The sequence below is a fragment of the Cervus canadensis genome, chromosome 1 (assembly GCF_019320065.1).
Source record: "Cervus canadensis isolate Bull #8, Minnesota chromosome 1, ASM1932006v1, whole genome shotgun sequence".
In the NCBI taxonomy this organism is placed as follows: Eukaryota; Metazoa; Chordata; class Mammalia; order Artiodactyla; family Cervidae; genus Cervus; species Cervus canadensis.
The window spans coordinates 4,549,163-4,567,606 of NC_057386.1; the positions used below are offsets into that span (position 1 = coordinate 4,549,163).

The 18,444-nt window shown below is 54.2% G+C and overlaps 1 protein-coding gene across 2 annotated transcripts; it reads right to left on the reverse strand.

Moving 5' to 3' along the window:
• Positions 1-884: 884 nt before the first annotated feature.
• LOC122430966 lies at positions 885-12,102 on the reverse strand. 2 transcript variants are annotated; one of them, XM_043452078.1, is made up of 4 exons: positions 11,795-12,102; positions 10,628-10,864; positions 2,854-3,033; positions 885-1,512 (listed from the first exon to the last, which is right to left on the reverse strand). In XM_043452078.1, exons 1-4 carry the CDS (start codon positions 11,828-11,830, stop codon positions 1,474-1,476), a joined length of 492 nt encoding a protein of 163 aa, XP_043308013.1. In that variant the 5' UTR covers positions 11,831-12,102; the 3' UTR covers positions 885-1,473. The 2 variants fall into 2 exon arrangements, with proteins under 2 accessions (XP_043308013.1, XP_043307932.1); XM_043451997.1 differs by having other exon boundaries at positions 885-1,762.
• Between the last annotated feature and the right edge of the window lie 6,342 nt (positions 12,103-18,444).

Genomic DNA, 18,444 nt, shown 5'->3' on the forward strand with positions numbered 1-18,444 from the left:
GCCAACGACAAGCTTCCCAGGGGGCTCAGTGGTAAAGAATCCGCCTGCCAACACAGAAGACTCAGGTTCAATCCCTGGGTCGGGAAGATCCCCTGGAGGAGGAAATGGCAACCCACTCCAGTATCCTTGCCTGGAGAGTCCCATGGACAGAGGAGCCTGGGGGGCTACAGTCATGGAGTCACAAAGAGTTGGACATCACTGAGCAAGTGAGCATGCATGCACACCCACCGAGGAAGCCTTCCTCCGGGTACCCCAAGGGCCCACGGTTTCCCTGCTCCCGCTTAGGTGCCTCAGACACCGTGGCCCCCGGGTTCTCTGCCCTGACCTGTCTAAGCACCCCGCTCATCTCTAGTCTGCTTGGCCCTGGCTCTGGGGCTTGCAAGAATTCATTTATTTCCACCTCTCAAGGCTCACCCCGTCCCCTCCACCGCCCCCCTTCACGACATCCCCCCTCCTCCAGCACTGCAAATAATACCCCATTTTATATGGAAAACACTAAAACAGGATCACACCTTTTAAAAGATATTTCCACCTCGCAGTCTGAAATCAGACATCACCTTTCTCCCATCCTCCACAACCACCACGCTGGCCACACACACACACACACACACACACACACACACACACACACACACGTTTTGCTACCAGACTTCCCTAAGCCAGTTTAATTGAAAAGGCATGATTTAGGTTAATTGACAGCAGATGGGTTCGGCTGCAAACTGCAGAGGCGCATTTGCGGAACATGATTTACAGCAACGAGGCAAAACTTTCTCCTTTTTATATCTTTCTTCGAGCTTCGCGGCCAAAACAGCTCAGCAGAAATGAGAGGAGAAAAAAAAGTAATTAGTGTTTAATTTTTTAACAATTTTTAACTCCCTTTTTAATTGCTTTACATAAACCTGTCCTAGAATTTTACAGCCTTCAAATCTCTGTCTAAGTCTGGTCCTTGTTTCTGGTTTTAATTACCGGGAGGCTTGTCTGGCACATTAAATTAGAAGAAAAAAAAAAGAAACACACACAAGCACAATTTCAGAAATATTTTGCTGTTGGACTCCCAGCTGAACATCTAAAATTTCAGCGTGCGAACGGGAAAGCTTGGCCCGGGAGGGTTTTGGAAGAAGGCAAGTTGTCTAAGGGCTGCTACAGCAGTATTGCATCACCTCCTAAACTGTCTTCCCTGTGATTAGGACGGAGAGACCAGTCGTAGGACAGCATCTGAGAGTCCACCGTGGCCCCGGGCACCTCAGCTTTGTGCAGATACGTAGCAGGCTTCCCAGAAAAGCTGGACGCGTGCAGACAGATGTCTTAGGCTTTGGGCAGAACTCAGGTTCTTATTTCCAAGCCCTGCGATCAGATCTTCTGCTCATTTTCCGTCAGTCCATCTCGAGCGAGGAATACGGTGTGGAGAAGACAAAGGAGACGGTCCCGCACGGCATGAGCAGTCATTCCAGAGGACAGGGAAGCCGGCAGGAGTCAGCCCCGGGAGAACTTCCTGGGTTGCTGTGTCCCATCCTGAAGGGAAATGCATAGATCTGGACCGTGCACCTGGCTTCAGATGGGAAGACTCCGGCTGCGGGAGGGCCGGGAGGCTGCCCCAGGGTCTGGGCCCTCAGTGACCAGGAGAACTCTCTGCAGACTCCGATCTCATCTCGTGTCCCCCAGCCTCCACGGGGTGGTTTAAAGTGAATCCAAGGAACTTTGGATAAAATTTAAAATTCCCTTCCTCAGTCACATAGCCGCCTTTCAACTGCTCCATGGCCTCCTGTGGATAATGGCTCGTTAATATCTCAGGCAGTGTAAATACAGGGCATTTCCATCTCTGCAGTTCTGTTGGACAGAGGTGCCCCGGACTCCTGCTATTCAAAGTGTGGGCAGTGTGGGCGTCCCCCCTGGGAGGCAGCTGGAGACAAGAGACTTCTGGCTTCCCCAAGACTTGGAAATGGCCCCATAACGAGACCCCAGGGGTTTTGAACACACATTCAGGGCCACATCCCAGAAGCAGTGTGGCCGGCTGAGCCGGGGATGGAGACATGGTCCGTGGAGTCCCTTCCAGGTGTGACTGGAGTGTGCAGGTGTGGGGTGAGGGGAGGCCTTGCCCAAGAACGACCCAACCCCGCAGGGCTGAGGCTCCCTGGCTCGTGTTCATTAGCGCCGAGGCCACAGACCCCCTTGGCAGACCCTGCCCAAGCCTGCCCTGGGCCCCTCCACGACTCCTGCTGGGAGGCGGAGGGCGGCCTGGCGCCGCTGGGCGGGCAGCGCTGTGCATGGAGGCCCGCCAAGGCTGGCTCCCCCACACACGGTCATTACCTCCCGAAAACCCAGGAGTTATTACAATTAAAACACGTTGCGGTGGGGTGGGGGTGCGGGGGGAGAGTGGGGGCTGGGGGAGGTCCCTTTAGGAAGGAACACTGGGATTAAAAGAAATTAGAGCGGTTGCCATGGCGACGCGGCCCGCCGGCCCTACCCTGTGATTATTTCAATGGGAACGAGATGCCGGGAGAGACAGGGCTGGGGCAGGGGGTGCGGGTGCCGGGGAGCCCTACCCAGCTGCGCGGGCCGGGCCTCCGCTTCCCCCGGAATGCGATGCCCCAGTCCCCGTGAAACTATCCCCAGGCTGACTCTTGCGGCCCTTCCTGTTCTCTGGAACCACCGCTTATCGCCTGGACCACCGTCCTCCAGGAAGTCCACGCCCCGGGCCTCAATCTGATTTCTTTCGAAACCAGGAAACTCCCAAGAGCTGCCCCCGGCTCTCAGGGCCCCGTGGGTGGCGGAATGACCTGGCCTGGGTCCCTATCAGCTCAACGCGGGCGATTAGGAGTGCCGTGGAAAGCCCGCCACCCGCCTTTCTCGAACCTGAAACCGGAAGCACAGGTGAGCGGCGGAGGCATTGGAGCGACGAGGGGGGCGGGAGTGTCCTGGACGAGGGCCCGCGGTAAGGAGGGAGACGGAGATCCAGGCCTGGGCCACCTCCAGGTCCCCGCGGAGGATCCTGGTCCTGACAGAGGGGAGCCTCGCCTGGCAGAGCCACAGGGCCTGAAGAGAAAACAGTAATTAGCTCTCCGCTGGTCTCCCGGGGAGGCCCGCAGGAAGGAGAGGCTGCCTGGACACCTCTGGGGGAGAGAAGAGGGAGGCTGGGCCGGGGTGATGGGGAGGTGGGGAGATGGGGTGAGGGGGAGATGGGGTGATGGGGAGATGGGGTGGTGGGGTGATGGTGATGGGATGACAGGGAGATGGGGAGATAGGGTGATGGAGTGATGGGGAGATGGGGTGGTGGGAGATTGAGATGGGGTGGTGGTGCTTGGATAGTATGGTAATGGGAGATTGTGATGGTGATGCGGGGAGATAGGGTGGGGTGGGTTGATGGATGAAGGAGAGGGAGATAGGGTGAATGTGGTGGGGAGATGGGGGTGGGTGTGAGTGTGGGTGGTGGGGATGGGGCGTGGGTTGGGATGGATGGTTGATGGGGTGGGTGAGAGGGGGTGGGGTGTGAGAGGAAGGGGATGTGAGTGGATGGATGTTGGGATGGTGGGTGGTGGTGGTGAGAGATGGGATGGTGTTGAGATGTGTGTGGGGCGTGGGAGATGCGTGTGAGGGGGGGTGGTGAGAGAGATGGAATGGATGGTGGAGATGGGTGGTTGGTGGGAGGAGATGGGATGTGGGGTGTGGGGAGGATGGGGTGGTGAGATGGGTGGTGGGGAGATGGGATGGTGGGGTGGTGGGGAGATGGGGTGGTGGGGTGGTGAGGAGATGGGGTGGTGGAGAGATGGGGTGATGGGTGGTGGGGTGGTGGGGAGATGGGGTGGTGGGGAGATGGGGTGATGGGTGGTGGGGTGGTGGGGAGATGGGGTGGTGGGGAGATGGGGAGTTGGGCTGGTGGGGTGGTGGGGACAGAGTCAGCAAATCCTCATCCTCTCTGCCCTCCTTCCTCTGATGCTCCCCGGGTGGACTCAGGCCGCAGGGAGCCAGCTAACAACACTAGCCCAGGCGGAGGGGATTCAGGCGCGGGGAGGTGGTACCCTTCCTTCTTGAAGGGGGACCTGCTCCAGGTCAGTGCTCAGTCCTCCCCAGGCACTCAGGCCGGAGACTCTCGAGCTGCTGAAGTGACAGGAAGGAGATGCCCTCTCAGAGCACAGTCCTCCCCGGCCCCTCCTTCCCTCGTGAAGGAGACCCTGCCCATCACTCCCATCCTCATGTTTGTATCCGCACCGTCCACGGCGCTCCTACACAAAACGCACGGCACAGTGTTGACCTCAGCCAGAGACTTGGGGCGTGAATTTGGCAACTCCATCAGCATCGCCAGCTCACTTTCCTTCTCTGCAAAAACAATATCTAATTGACGGTGTCTTCATGAAGGATTTGCGATAATGGACTTTGAATGCCTGGCTCTGTCACAACCAGCCTTCCTGATTTGCCCCAGTCTCGGGGGGTCAGTGGGCGGCCTTCCCAAGTAGCTGAGTGGAAAAGAATCTGCGAGTTCCATCCCTGGGTCAGGAAGATCCCCTGGAGAAGAAAATGGCAACCCACTCCAGTATTCTTGCCTGGAGAATCCCATGGACAGAGGAGCCTGGCGGGTTACAGTCCACGGGGTCGCAAAGAGTCGGACACGACTGAGTGACTGAGCAGCAACGACAGGGTCCTCTGGGGACACAGGATTTTCCATTTTAAAATCAAGACAGTCCCCGGCAAACCGGAGGACTGTTCACCGTTCCAGGCACAAAGTGTGTGTCTTGGGGGCCCTGGGACTATTTGTATGTTGGGTCTTCGCTCAGCTTAAAATTCCTTATACTCTGTATATATGAACACAAAAGTATGTATATGTGCATACACAAATGTATATGTACATATATGCACAGGCATTTTCCAAGGAGATACATTGGGAGTTAATTATTATGTTTCAAAAGGAATGTTCACCTGGCAAAATGATAAAAGGTAGCATTCCCCTCTCTACAAGGTTGGGGCGGGGAAGAGGACTCTGTAGATGGAAAATTCAGAGAGACTAAGCTGATGGATTAGAAAGCGATGAGCAGTCCGCTTACTTGCTGAGAGGCTTCTATCTCGGGGCGAACCCCCCAGCACTCCTGGAAGACTCTTTTGCACCCAGCATCGGGGCCCTCTTGCTGGGGGAAGCTGGGCACAGGTGTACGGGGCTCCTCGTGCACTGACAGCCGCCCGCCCTTTGTCTGGGGAGCCCCGGGGAGACGGGTGTTCAAAAGGCTCCCGGGAGCCCTCCAGCCGGGTGGGAGTTCTTAGCTGGTGCTCATGTTTCATCACACGAGCGCCCTGTTTATTTTTCTGCCCGCCCCTCAGTTCAGAGAGTTCAGAGACTGCCCAGGTTTCAGCAACTCTGAAAAGACGCCAGGTGGAGAGTTCACACACAAATCGAAAGCGCCCATATCAGGTCATATTGCCCGCGATTTTTTTCTTTTTTGCCACTTAGCTCTTGGAACAATGGGGAAGAGGGGGAAGAAGGGAAATGGTGGGTGGGGGAAGAGGACAAAGGGGTCCCGACCCCCTCCCTGCCCACGCCCACCTTGACAACCCAGAGGCCCGGCTGACTGGTGCCGGCAGCTTGGCCCTGTGAGGGGTTTGCAGAAGGGACGGGGGCTCCCGCGGGGCAGGCCACGCTGCAGTCCTGGCTGCCAGTCACCCCCGGGGCCTCCGAAACCAGCGCCCGGCCCAGCGCTCCAGCGACAGAGGCCGGCTGGGCCTCGAGGGCGGCACGGAGGACCCCGCGTCCCCCGCCTCCTGTCCATCCACCTGGTGCGCTCAGGGGCCCCCGAAGCCCTGTGGCCACAACCGCGCTCCTGAGCTGCACTCACTTCCGGTCCAGATGCGGAGGAGAAGGGGCCCAGCTGGAGACACATCCTGTCCCCTTCAAGGTGAGCCCAGGGCCAGGGCCAGGACCGCCAGCAGGAAGGACGTCAGGAGGTGCTGGAAAGGGAGAACTCTCCTTTCTCCCTGATGGAGGGATCAAAGTCCTGACGTAATGCAAAGAAGGCGGATCACCTCTGAGGTCCCCAGAGCCCCCGTCTCCCCAGGATTCCAGCCCCCCAGCCCCCTGGACTAAGGCTGGTACACGGGAAAGCTGTGAATGGTCCGCCTGCCCTGTAACACACGGCAGAGGTGCCAAGGGCTTGGCAGTGATGCTGGGTTCTACCAGTTCTCACTGGTATTTGGTGAGAGGCGCACTGCACCCCCAGCTCTGGGACTAAGGCTCAGGCTTGCGTGGAAGAGAGAATCCAGCTAAAGGATCCACGACCCCTCCCCCATACACCTCCATCTCCACCCTACTTCTTTTTCAAGATTTTCTTGATGGGGACCATTTTTAAAGCCTTCATTGAATCTGCCACAGTATTGTTTCTGTTTTACATTTTTGGTTTTTTGGCCTCGAGGCACGTGGGATATCAGCTCCCAGACCAGGGATCAAACCTGCATCTCCTGCATTGGAAGCTGAAGTCTTAATCACCGGACACCAGGGAAGTCCCAGTCCTACCTACTTCTGCCATCGTGATTACCAAACTGCTTTGAACCCTGCCTTTCCTCTCTCTTCTTCTCATCTCTGACCTCTTACAGGACAAGAGGCAACATCTCTGTGTGTCTCAGTATCCCATGCACACCGTGCTTGCTTAGTCGCTCAGTCGTGTCTGACTCTTTGTGACCCCATGGACTGTAGCCCGCCAGGCTCCTCTGTCCTTGGGATTTTCCAGGCAAGAATACTGGAGTGGGTTGCCATTTCCTCCTCCAGGGGATCTTCCCAACCCAGGGATCAAACCTGTGTCTCCTGTGTCTCCTGAATTGGTAGGCGGATTCTTTACCAGCTGAGCCAACGAGGAAGCCCCAGTCCTATGCACAAAAATGAACACTAAATAAATGTTTGTGTAGGGCTTCCCCTGTAGCTCAGTTGCTAAAGAATCTGCCTGTAATGCAGACCTGGGTTCAATCCCTGGGTTGGGAAGATCCCCTGGAGAAGGAAATGGCAACCCACTCCAGTATTCTTGCCTGGAGAATCCCATGGACAGAGGAGCCTGGTGGGCTACAGTCCACGGGGTCACACGAGTCGTACACAACTTAGCGACTAAACCACCACCACCAAATGTCTGCATACCCAAACAGATTCTTTACAGCTTTCCCACCATGTCTGTCCCAGGGCAGACACAATGCATATGGTACCCGGGCCAACGCCCCAGGAATCCAGGCAGGGTATCCTGCCCTCTTCCTGCCCCTCACCTCTCCTTTTCCACCAATTTTCCCAAAGGAGGCCCTCCTCACACCAATGAACAATGAAAGAAATGCAAACGAGCGCCAGAGGAAGAAAAATAGTAAAGAGAAAAAAAAAAAAAACCTGGGAGAAAAGAAAGAATGCTTATGATTACATATAGGCTAGGAGCATGCATATCTCAGCCCCCGACAGGAACCAAACAGGAAGTCTAGAATCATTACCAAATGCACTTCCCCTGCTCGCCTGGCCCTGGGCCCCCGGGGTCAAGGATGCTCAGGCCTGGAAGCCACTGGAGGGAGGGGTTTTGATGGATTGATTGGCATTTCCCTTCTCTTCCTTCCTCGCTGCTTGAAAGGGCTTCCGGGTGGATGGATGGCTGGCAGGATGGGACTGAAGCCTCCGCTGGCCTCCAGGAGCAAGGGGGCTCCGGGCCTTTCCACCCAAGCCTCCCAGGGTGTTGCAGGGGAAGGCGGCAGCCAGCCGGCCTCCCCCGCCCCACTCTGCCTGCAGAGAGCCCTGTGACAGCCCTAGCTTTGGGAGCAAGACCTCCTGCTCTGAAGAAAGCAGATCAGAAATTTTGGCATCAAAATAAAATCTGCTCCAAGGAAGCAAGTTGTAACCCTTGCATTAAAATGCAGGTCACAAGGTGGAAGTGAAAAGTCAGTAAGGGGGGGCTTCCCCGGTGGCTCAGTGGTAAAGAATCTGCCTGTCAGTGAAGGAGTCACGGGTTCATTCCCTGATCTGGGAGGATCCCACATTTTGCAGAATAACTAAGCCTGTGCACTACAACCCTTAGAGCCTGTGCTGGACAGCCCAGGAGTCACAGTGACGGAGCCTCCTCACTGTCGCTACTGAAGTCCAAGCGCCCTGGAGCCCATGCTTCGCAACAAGAGAAGTCACGGCAACGAGACACCCATGCAGTGAAGCGAAGACCCGCCTCACCACAACCAGAGAAAGCACAGCAACAAAGACCCAGTGCAGCCCAAAATAAATAAACACTTTTTTTTTTAAGTCAGCAGAAAAAGGGAGCCACAGGAACCGTGAGTTCAAGTTCATCCTCCATGGGCTAGTCCTTCTCCTCAGATCACAGCCAGGACTGTGCCCCATCTCTGTGCTAGCTGCCTCATCAATCCCTCGAAGGTCATACAACTCTTCTTTGTCAAGGACCGGAGAGTAAATAGTTTCAGCTTTGTAGGCCTCAGGGTCTCTGTTGCAAACGCTGAACTCTGCCATTACAGCATAGAAGCTGATGCAGATAATCCACAGGTGAAGGGGCAGGGCTGTTTTCCAATAAAACTTTATTAATAAAGACAGGCAGCTGGCCAGATGTGGCCCGCCCACAGGCTACAGCTTACCAGCCTCTTGGCCCAGATCACAAAGACACGAGAGTGACGTCACTGTTGAAGAGTATGGCCTTTGAAGTCAGGCAGACGCGGTTCATATGTCTGCCCAAGACTTACTGTGTTAGCTGTGCTACCTTGGGCCAGCCACTGAACTCAGTCAAACTCAATATCCCCATCTGTAAAATAGGGTACCGGGGCTTCCCTAGGGGTCCAGTAGTTAAGACCTTGCCTTCCAATGCAGGGGCCTGAAGGTTCGATCCCTGGTTGGGGAGCGAAGATTCCACACGCCTTGGGGCCAAGAAAACTAAAACATTTAAAAAAAGAAAACAGAAGCAACGCTGTCACGAATTCAATAAAGACTTTGAAAATAGTCCACATTAAAAAAAAATCTTTTAAAAAATTAATTAAATAAATAAAACAGGATATTAACGCCTGCCTCGTTGGTGCCGTGATGGTGACATGAGCAGCAAGACTCACCTGATGCTCGCCACTAGCTGTCAGTCATTCTCATCATGATGGAAAGGGGACGGGTGGGTTCAAAGTCTTTCACGGGTGGAAAAGCCTCTGAACACATGGGTGTCATCACAGCGTCTTTCTGTGCAAAAGTTCATTTCCTGAAACTTAATATTCCATGGATTCCCTTCGTGACATGAAACCAGCGGTTGCACATTTGAATCATCTAAGGAGCCTTTAAATCTCACTGCCCGTGCTGCAGCCCAGACGAATTAAACCAGAATCTCTGGGCGTGACACTCCACACCCAGGCATCAGTTTATGTTAAAGCTCCCCAGACGACCCCAGGGTGAAGCCCACGCTGAGCCCCACCAGACTACTCAGAAGCAAAGATCCCGGGCGAGTCTGCTTGCCCTTCCGGCCCAGGTGTTGTCCATGCACGGCCAGCATCAGCGTCACCTGGGAGCCCGTGAGAAATGCAGATACTCAGGCCCCCACCCCCAGACCTGCTGCGTCAGACTCGGCATTTTGACAGAATCTCCAGGGGATTCTGGTGTGCATCCAAGTTAGAGGAAAACCAATCCTTTCCACGGGGGCCCCAACAAGCCTGGCTCATTGTCAGAATCCCTCGCAAAGCTCAAAACATTCCTAGACCTCATCGGCAACTCACTGAGTCTGAATCACCATGGGTGGCCCAGGGCTTGGTACCTTCCCCCAATATTTTACTTGAAAGTCTTCCGCATACCCACCTAGACTCTGTGATTGTCAGGATTCCACTTTGTTTCATCACACATCTATGCATTTATCCAGCCATCAACCCATCTTATCTTTTAAACACATGTCATGGTAAAATGGGCTTCCCTGGTGGTTCAGTGGTAAAGAACCCGCCTTCCAACACAGGAGACCTATGTTCAATCCCTGGGTCAGGAAGATCCCCTGGAGGAGGAAATGGCAACCCGCTCCAGTATTCTTGCCTGGGATAATCCCATGGACAGAGGAGCCTGGCGGGCTGCAGTCCATGGGGTTGCAAAGAGTCAGACACGACTGAAGTGACTAAACAACAACAAGGAAAAATGCAGACCTCAGGACCCTTCAGCCTTAAATATTTCAGAATGCACATTACGTCACTAATTCTGAACAAAGTTTCCTTGATGAGGCTATTCATCTAGGGACAGTTTTTCTCTGTTCATAAAGACTTGGTAAATAGCATTCCTCTCCCTCCAAATGTTAAAAAAAGGTATGTTTCAGCCTCCCTGGGTGCCATCACTTGCAGTATTAGAGATAATTTTTGGTGTTTGACCTAAGCCCATGGACTGTAGCCTGCCAGGCTCCTCGGTTCATGGGCTTCTCCAGGCAAGAACACTGGAGTGGGTTGCCATTCCCTTCTCCAGGGGATCTCCCTGATCCAGGAATTGATACCTGGGTCTCCGGCATTGCAGGCAGATTCTTTTCTGTGTGAGACACCAGGGAAGCGGTAATTCCACATGGCCCTGTGAATTCCATTTCCTCTTTGCCTTGTGAGGACAGCAGGAGACAGTCACTCTGTTATCTCTACTGGATCTTGTATATAACCGTGTTACTCACTGGACATACCTGCGTCTCCAAAACCTCACCTGGTGCTTTTCCTCCTGGAAAAACCCCGCCTCTTTGCAGCAGTGCGTTTGTGCAGAGTGGTAGTGGGGATTCCTCTGCGCTTTGCAGTTCCTAGCGGAGAAGCTGTGGAAGAGGCTCGGAGGTAAGATGCCATCTTGCGTCACTTCTAGGTTTTGGAGAGCCATGGACCAGAGAGCAGTGATCTCGTGCACCTCTGGGTTTCCCTCCATCTCGGTTTTGTTTTCTTTGACTGTTACCTGCCGAATACAAAACTCCAAACTCTGTTGTTCAGGGCTGATAGGAAGCCCCCCCAAACTCATCAGAGATCCGTTTCTGCCAGTTTAACCCAGAAGGGAGGCTGGCCCTGGGACGCAAGGCAGAACCGGTCATTCTGGTCAACAACTCAAGAGATTTTAGGCAAGAGGCCCTGCCATTCCCCTTGATGGCTCAGCGGGTAAAGAATCTGCCTGCAATGCAGGAGGCACAGGAGATTCAGGTTCGATCCCTGAGTCGGGAAGATCCTCTGCAGGAGGGCATGGCCACCCACTCCAGTATTCTTGCCTGGAGAATCCCCATGGACAGAGGAGCCTGGCGGGCGACAGTCCACAGGGTTAAAACGAGCTGGACACGACTGAGCAACTAAGCATGTAACACAACATAACATCTGCCATTCCACTAGTGCCCCTGGTTCTTTCGAATCTTTTAGAATCCCCGAGGTGGGGCTGCAGTTAGAACCAGTTCGGCCTGCAGCCTCCTGCTCCTCTCCAGGCACTCAGATAAGTCATCATAGCCCTCAGGATAAATTAATAGGAGGGACCGCCCCTAAATCGTCATGATTTCCAAATACCCTTTTCAACAATCTACAAAAAGGCTGTCCCCGAGTCAGAACACACGCCCCTCCCCAAGTCTTACAGATGAAGATCAGTGGGGCTGGAAAGAGGCCACAGCCACACAGCAGTTTCACCTACAAACCTAGAAAGGCCTGGGCTCTGGGACCCCCACCCTGGCCTGCTTCTCCTCCAGACCACCCACTCTCTGTTTGCAACCGTTTCTCCAACCTTGAAACCCGACACCCTCCTCTGGAGGAACCACCCATGTTTAAACAAATAAATACCCCAAAGTAGCCACCTCCCTGGTGGGATTCAAATAAACGTCCCAGGAAGGAGTATGGGGGAGGGGGAAGGTACCTGGGCCTTCTGTGCAGCTTGCCTGCCGGGAAACATCCTTGTGCCATGGTTTTCTCTGCAAACTTTGGGTCAGTGCTTAAGTCCAACACTAGCAATGAGACCCTCCCAAATTGGGGAGGGACTCCTTGGGCTGAAGGGGGCTCTGTCGGTGACCTCCTGGGGGACGTGGTGGTTGCTGGAATTGGGGAGGAGCACCAGGGATGCTGGTGGGGGGCTGCTCAGTCAAAGAGGAAGCCCCTCCAAAGCTGTTCGGAGATTCCCTGGAGCTCTGGGTACTCAATCATAAGCCCCGAAATCTCTCCGCCATTTGGGAGGGGCAAGGATCAGCTCTCTCTGTGACTCAGAAACACTTAAATAGAAGCCAGAGACCCGCCGGCAGTGAGGAGGGGAGGGGTGCGGAGACCCAGCAGAGACCCACAAGTCAGAAATCTCCCTGCTCTGACTCAGGGGAGGAAACCGCTGAGCGTCCTTGGTTTCGCAGAATGCGGTCGGCCGGGAACGGGAATAAAGGCTGGGCGCTGTCACGGGTCGGCTGGTCCGCAGAGTCGCTAATGAAAAGGATTTTCAAGCGTATCCAAGAAATCAGAGGGATGAGGACAACTGCCCGAATGCGGCTTTAGGAGAAACTCCAGGAGTGGAAGCCCCAGCCCCCCAGAGGAGGGAGGGTGGGCGGAGAGGCTGCCCTCCCACCTCAGGAGCTGGCCCAGTGGGTTCAGGGCTGGCAGACCCGGGTGGACGAGATTGTGCTGGGAAGCTGGCCGGCACAGCTAGAGCATGAGGAAGAGAAGGGGATGAGGGCAACCACGTCCAAAAATAAACACAAACCCCAAAATAAACACTGTTAATGGAAGTGACTAATCAAGGGTGTGCTGAACTTGGTGGTTCTTGATAAGATACAGGGGGAAATGCACTTGGAAAAAATAACAGATTTCTTTTTCCCCTTTGATAAATAAAGCGATGCAGAGCTGGGAGGTGAGGGTTCACGTTTGTTTCAACCTGGCAGAAAGTCGCTCAGTCGTGTCCGACTCTTTGCAACCGCATGGACTGTATAGTCCCCATGGACTGAATTCTCCAGGCCAGAATCCTGGAGTGGGTAGCCTTTGCTTTCTCCAGGGGATCTTCCCGACCCAGGAATGGAACCAGGGTCTCCTGCACTGCCAGCGGATTCTTTACCAGCTAGCTACCAGGGAAGCCCTTCAGTCTGACAATGGAGGTTTGAAAAATAAAAGTTTCTTGATCTTGACACTGTGGACATTTGAGGCTGGATAATCCTTATAGAGGGCTTCTCAGGTGGCGCAAGTAGTAAAGAACCCACCTGCCAATGCAGGAGACTTAAGAGACCTGGACTGGGGGTTCCCCAGGTTGGGAAGATGCCCTGGAGATGGGCACGGCAACCCACTCCAGTATTCTTGCCTGGAGAATCTCATGGACAGCGGAGCCTGGTGGGCTACAATCCATAGGGTTGCAGAGTCAGACACAACTGAAGCGACTAATACACACACATGCACACACACGCACACACACATGTGCACACACGCATGCATACATGCAAATACATGCATGCACACATGCGCGCACACTCACAGCATGCACACATGCACGCACACACGTGCACACGCATACACACATGCACACGCACGCACACACGCGCGCACACACAATCAGGTACAGAGCTCTGCTGCTTCAAAGTTCTCAAGGAACAGCTGCCATCCATCTCACAGCTGCCCTGACCCAGAAGGTGAGTGACTGGCCCATCCTGCGGCAGAATCCAGCCGAGAAGGGACGTCGGAGATGCCACCTGGCGCCCAGTGGGTAGAGCCTCCTGCGTTGCTGGGCTCCATGGCGGGGGGCAGGGCAGTGAGTACACCAGGAGGCAGTCCTCACCCAAGCGGGTCTTTGCTGCAGTGGGGCTTTCTGTCAAAGGGACTCCAGGATTTAAAACATCCAGTGCCCAGGTTAGATGCAGGAGACAGGGTGCCCAGGGCTGGTGCACCGGGATGACCCTGAGGGATGGGATGGGGAGGGAGGTGGGAGGGGGTTCAGGATGGGGAACACATGTACACCCTGGCGGATTCATGTCAATGTATGGCAAAAACCACCACAATATTGTAAAGTAATTAACCTCCAATTAAAATAAATAATTAAAAAAAAATCCAATCAGAAAATTCTAGGATGTTGCTCAGAGTGTAGTTTAGACACTCTGACCAATAATCTTTGGGGGGGCTTCTTGGAAGCTAATGCTTATGCTTAGAAAAGGCACAACATGAAGGGTTTTCTCTTTGCCTTTGGACTGGTTCTTAGCTAGAATGTGATTGTCTTGTTACAATGCATGGGACAATCTATGACATAATATACATTCAAATATTGTGAAATAAAATAAAATGTCATGTGCCTATCTCACCTTGTAAGAGTGAAAATGGTCTCCCTCTGCGACCTTGCCTCTGTAAGCTCTGCCCAGCGAAGGGCTGCCTGCCGGGCTGGAGGGGAAAGATGCCGATGAGCAGGAGATGGGGGCGGACAGGAGCGGGCTGTGGCCGGTGCCTCCTGCTCGGAGTCTCGGCCTTGACCTCTCCCTCCCTCCACCCCCAAATCTGGAAGCCAGGGCAGAACCAGACTCCTCCCCGCCTGCTGGGTGCTTTCCTCCTCTGCAATCTGCTTTCCACCAAACAAAAAAGAAAAGTGTTCTAAATAGAGCGGAACTGAGGATGGGCTGCAGCCCGGATGAAGTCTTCCCCTCCCTGGAGAACCCAGCATGCCCCATGGAGGGCTGGCCCACCCCCAGCGCCTCTTATTCAAAGCATTCTTGACCCCGGAGCGCACGCGCCCACCCCTGACGGCAGGCACGGCGCTGCCACGAATGGATTCTGCTTCTGCAGCACTTTGCCTGCACTGGAGCCCTCCTCCCGTTCCCCAGACACCTTCTCAGGCCTCCTCTCCCTGTCGGTACTCTCTAGGGAACCCTGTTTCAGGTGGAGACCAGAGGCCTGATCCATCACTGCTCGCCATCAACTTGCCGAGGGACGTTGGGTGTTTAATTGACCCACCAGAACCTCGGAGGTCCCCAGACCAAAGTCCACGAACAAGGACCACAGTCTCTCACCAGGTCAGATTGCTGAACACTAATCTTTTTTTTTTTAAAGTGAGGATCTCCCATTGCTCTCGAGGGGACCTGGGCACCAGGTTGGGAGTGGATCTTTAGACATTCCTCCTCCTCGATTCTGGAAAAGTCTATGTAAGGCTCATCCCCACCAGGCACAGAGCCGGCAGCACACTTTGGGATCCAGGCTCAGCATGTGGTTCTGTGCCTTTCACTCATTATCACGTGTGTCCAGGATCATTCCAACACCAATCAGGTTTCATTGATGAGGGTCTCACACCCCCTGGAAGAAGAGCCCCTCAGAAGACAAGGAGTGAGAAAGTCCACAACCTCCAGAGGGGAAAGGTCTCGCTTTGCCATTCACCTTGTCACCAACTCATGACCCAGGTAAAGCCTGGGACAGGTGACCTGGTGACCCATCTGGGATGTCTTTGGGAGGAGGTGTAGGGGTGGCCATTGGGAAAGCCATTTGCAGTCTGGGGGGGCTCATGGAGAAGCTGTGGAGGGTGCAGACCCTGCCCTCCACCCCCAGCCTCTTCCTGAAGCCTCCACTGAGTCCAACCTTAAGGAATCCGAAGTCAGAGTCATCCCATGACTTGTCCGTGACTCAGCATCACTCTGCTCGCTCTTCACGGCCCCTCTGAATTCAGTACCTCCAAGAACATCAGTTCAGGCAACCCGGCAAAGGCAAGGAATTTAGGAAGTGAAGTGAATTTAAACTGAAAGTGAGGATTACCCACAGTGGCCACCCTCAGCACGGGGTGGGCCTCCCCTCCCCGATCCCCGCACAGAAGGAAAGCAGGGGGCAGAGGGGAAGGATGAAGGGGAGCGGGGGTTACAATCTGTAAACAGGGGGCTTCCCTGGTGGCGCGGGGGTAGACACGGGTTCACTCCTGGTGGGGGAAGATCCCACACGCCGCGGAGGAGCTGAGCCCGTGCGCCATAACGAGGAGCCTGTCCCTAGAGTCTGGGAGGCGCGGCTCCCGAAGCCCACACGCCTAGTCGGGGCCCTCAACAAGAGAAGACACCATAAGGAGACGCCTAAGCATCGCTGCAACTCGAGAGTAGCCTCCACCCGCTGCAACCGCAGAAACGCCCGCGCGGCAACAGAGACCCAGCACCGCCAAAAGTATTTAGATAAAAATTCTCTTTAAAAAAATCGGCAAACAGGGGCCCTTCATAACACAACGCATTTGTAAACAAGATTAATCACTGTTGGAAATTGTTCGGTTCTCCCCTCCCCCCCGCCCCCAGTGAAATCTGTTTCAGAGCTGGGGGTGGGCGGGGGAAGGAGTCTTCTCTGTGTCCTTTCTTACAAGTCTGGTTCAGAGCACTGAAAAAAATAAAAAAAATACAAATGCTGAAACAAGGTGTTTTTTTCCCCTCTGGATGAACTGTTTTACAATAAGCTACCTGCTGGAGTCAGGAAACCCGAGATCAATGGCTTTCAGCTCCCGCAGAAAACTCACACGAAGCGGGGGCTCTTGCTGAAGAGCCTTCACAGAGAGACAGTCACCCACACACAGCCCTTTGCGCACGTTCCAGCTTTTATCTGGAGCCATTTCTCTCCTCTGCTTCACCTCCTTCCCGCCTTCTCCATGGAGAACGGCTTCCATCCCAGGGCAAAACTCCCCCCCGCCAACCCATGCCTTGGCCTTGTCTGGAGCCGAAAGAGTGATGCTTCCATCATCAGAGGAAGGCTGGGGAGGGGCTGCTCCCTGGGCCCTGAGACGGAGCCCAGTTTCTTTACTATTAGGTGTGTGATGCTCAGAGTGGGGAGAAGTGCCCAAAATCAAAATAAATAGCAACGGAAACAGGGAGCCCCTCCCTGGGCAGGGTAATTGCTCAGCATGAGCGTTAATCCAAACACATGAGAAAAATGGTTCCTGTTGAAGGACCCGGCGAGGAACACTCCTAACTGGAAAGGAAATGTGTTTACAACATTTTATTTGCTCCTTAGTTTTTAATGCTGCTCTGGCCCCGCGTCCTGTAAACAGACCAGCCTTTCCATTCTCCCGCGGTGCCAGCAGAGCCGAAGATGGAACACACGAGCCGGTGCCAGAAATCTTGGGCGACGGAGGTCTCATAGCTACAAGAACCCACGCCCAGCCAGGGGTGGGCGGGGAGCTGAGAGGGGAGCTTGTTGGGCAACAGTGGAGGAGAAGGGTGTGATTTGAAATCTAGGTGTGAAAATGGAGAGAAGGCTGCCTGGATTGTGAGATCAGACCCTTCCTCTCCCTGGGGGGAGGAGGCAACAGAAAGTCTCCGTGAACCCGATGTGTCCATCTGATCGAGAATTCTGCAGAGCTTCCTTGGTTTGTAGGGGCACTCAGCAGGTTCGGCAGAGAACTTGGCCTTGGGGAGGAAAAAGCTTGACCAGTATTAGGGTCGCATGAAGCTGACTTGGTGTTGAGTGTCCCCAGGAAGTGGAATCACTGTTCCGAGGGCCAGTACCCAGGGATTAGCATCTATGTTCCTGACTGGAACTCAGTTCTAGCCCCTTAAAACAAACCAAGTAGCCGAAAGAGCGCACCAGAGCTGGGGAGATTCAGTGATGCCTCGTTCATGTTGGGGAAACACAGACGTTGCGGCAGAGTTCGCATCTGAAGTCTTTTCCCACACAGATGCAGAGATCTCGTGAGCCCAGGGTCCCAGCATAGAGCTAAAAGCCCATGTTTATTGAACGCCGTGTCCCTGGCATCATTCTAAGTGCCACACCGGCAATAACTCATCTAAACCTTATGAAGCCGCTTAGAGACGAGGCTAAGATACGCCCTGGAAGTGTCACTGCTAGAGGCCAGGTGGTGCCCTAAGGCAGGAACCTGAGTTTCTGAATATGTGCCTGAAAAAGAGCATCCTGCCTCCACAACTGCCATCGCACATGCTCCTGATGGCCGACCGGGGAAGACGCCTTAGACAAAGCAACGGAGATTTGGGGCTCTTTTGTCACAACAGCCTGCCATGACTGATGCAGTTTGCATAGAGAACTGCGACACTGTCCTTAGGGCAGGGACCTTCCAGGACCTGCTTTAGGGCAGGTCATTCAATCTCCCTCACCTAACTCTCATCACCCATGACAACAAGGTCTTCATGCCATCTCACAAAGTTGCTGTGAGATTCACATGAGAAGTGTTGCCAGGAGCTTTCAAACCCCATCGCCCTGTAAGACATCGGGCTGCATTCTTCTCTTTTTGTTGGAGTATAGTTGCGTTGCTCTGCTGTGGTGGTTTTCTGATGTACAATGAACAGTGAACCCGCTGTATGTATGCATTCTCCCCTCCTTACTGAGCCGCCCTCCCAGCCCCCGCCCCCCGCAAGGTCATCACCCAGGTGAGTCTCCCGGGCTTCCCACTCGCTGTCTGTTACACACGGTACTGTTTATGTGTCGCTGCTCTCTCAGCTCACCCCACCGTCCCCCTTCCCGCCCTGGGCCCACCTGTCTGTTCTTTATGCCTGCATGTATTATTTTCCTAACTGCCTGGTTTTTCTTGGCCAAGTGTCTTATCATCTCTTGAACGTTTGATATTGGTCCTGGCGACCAGAGCCCACAGAT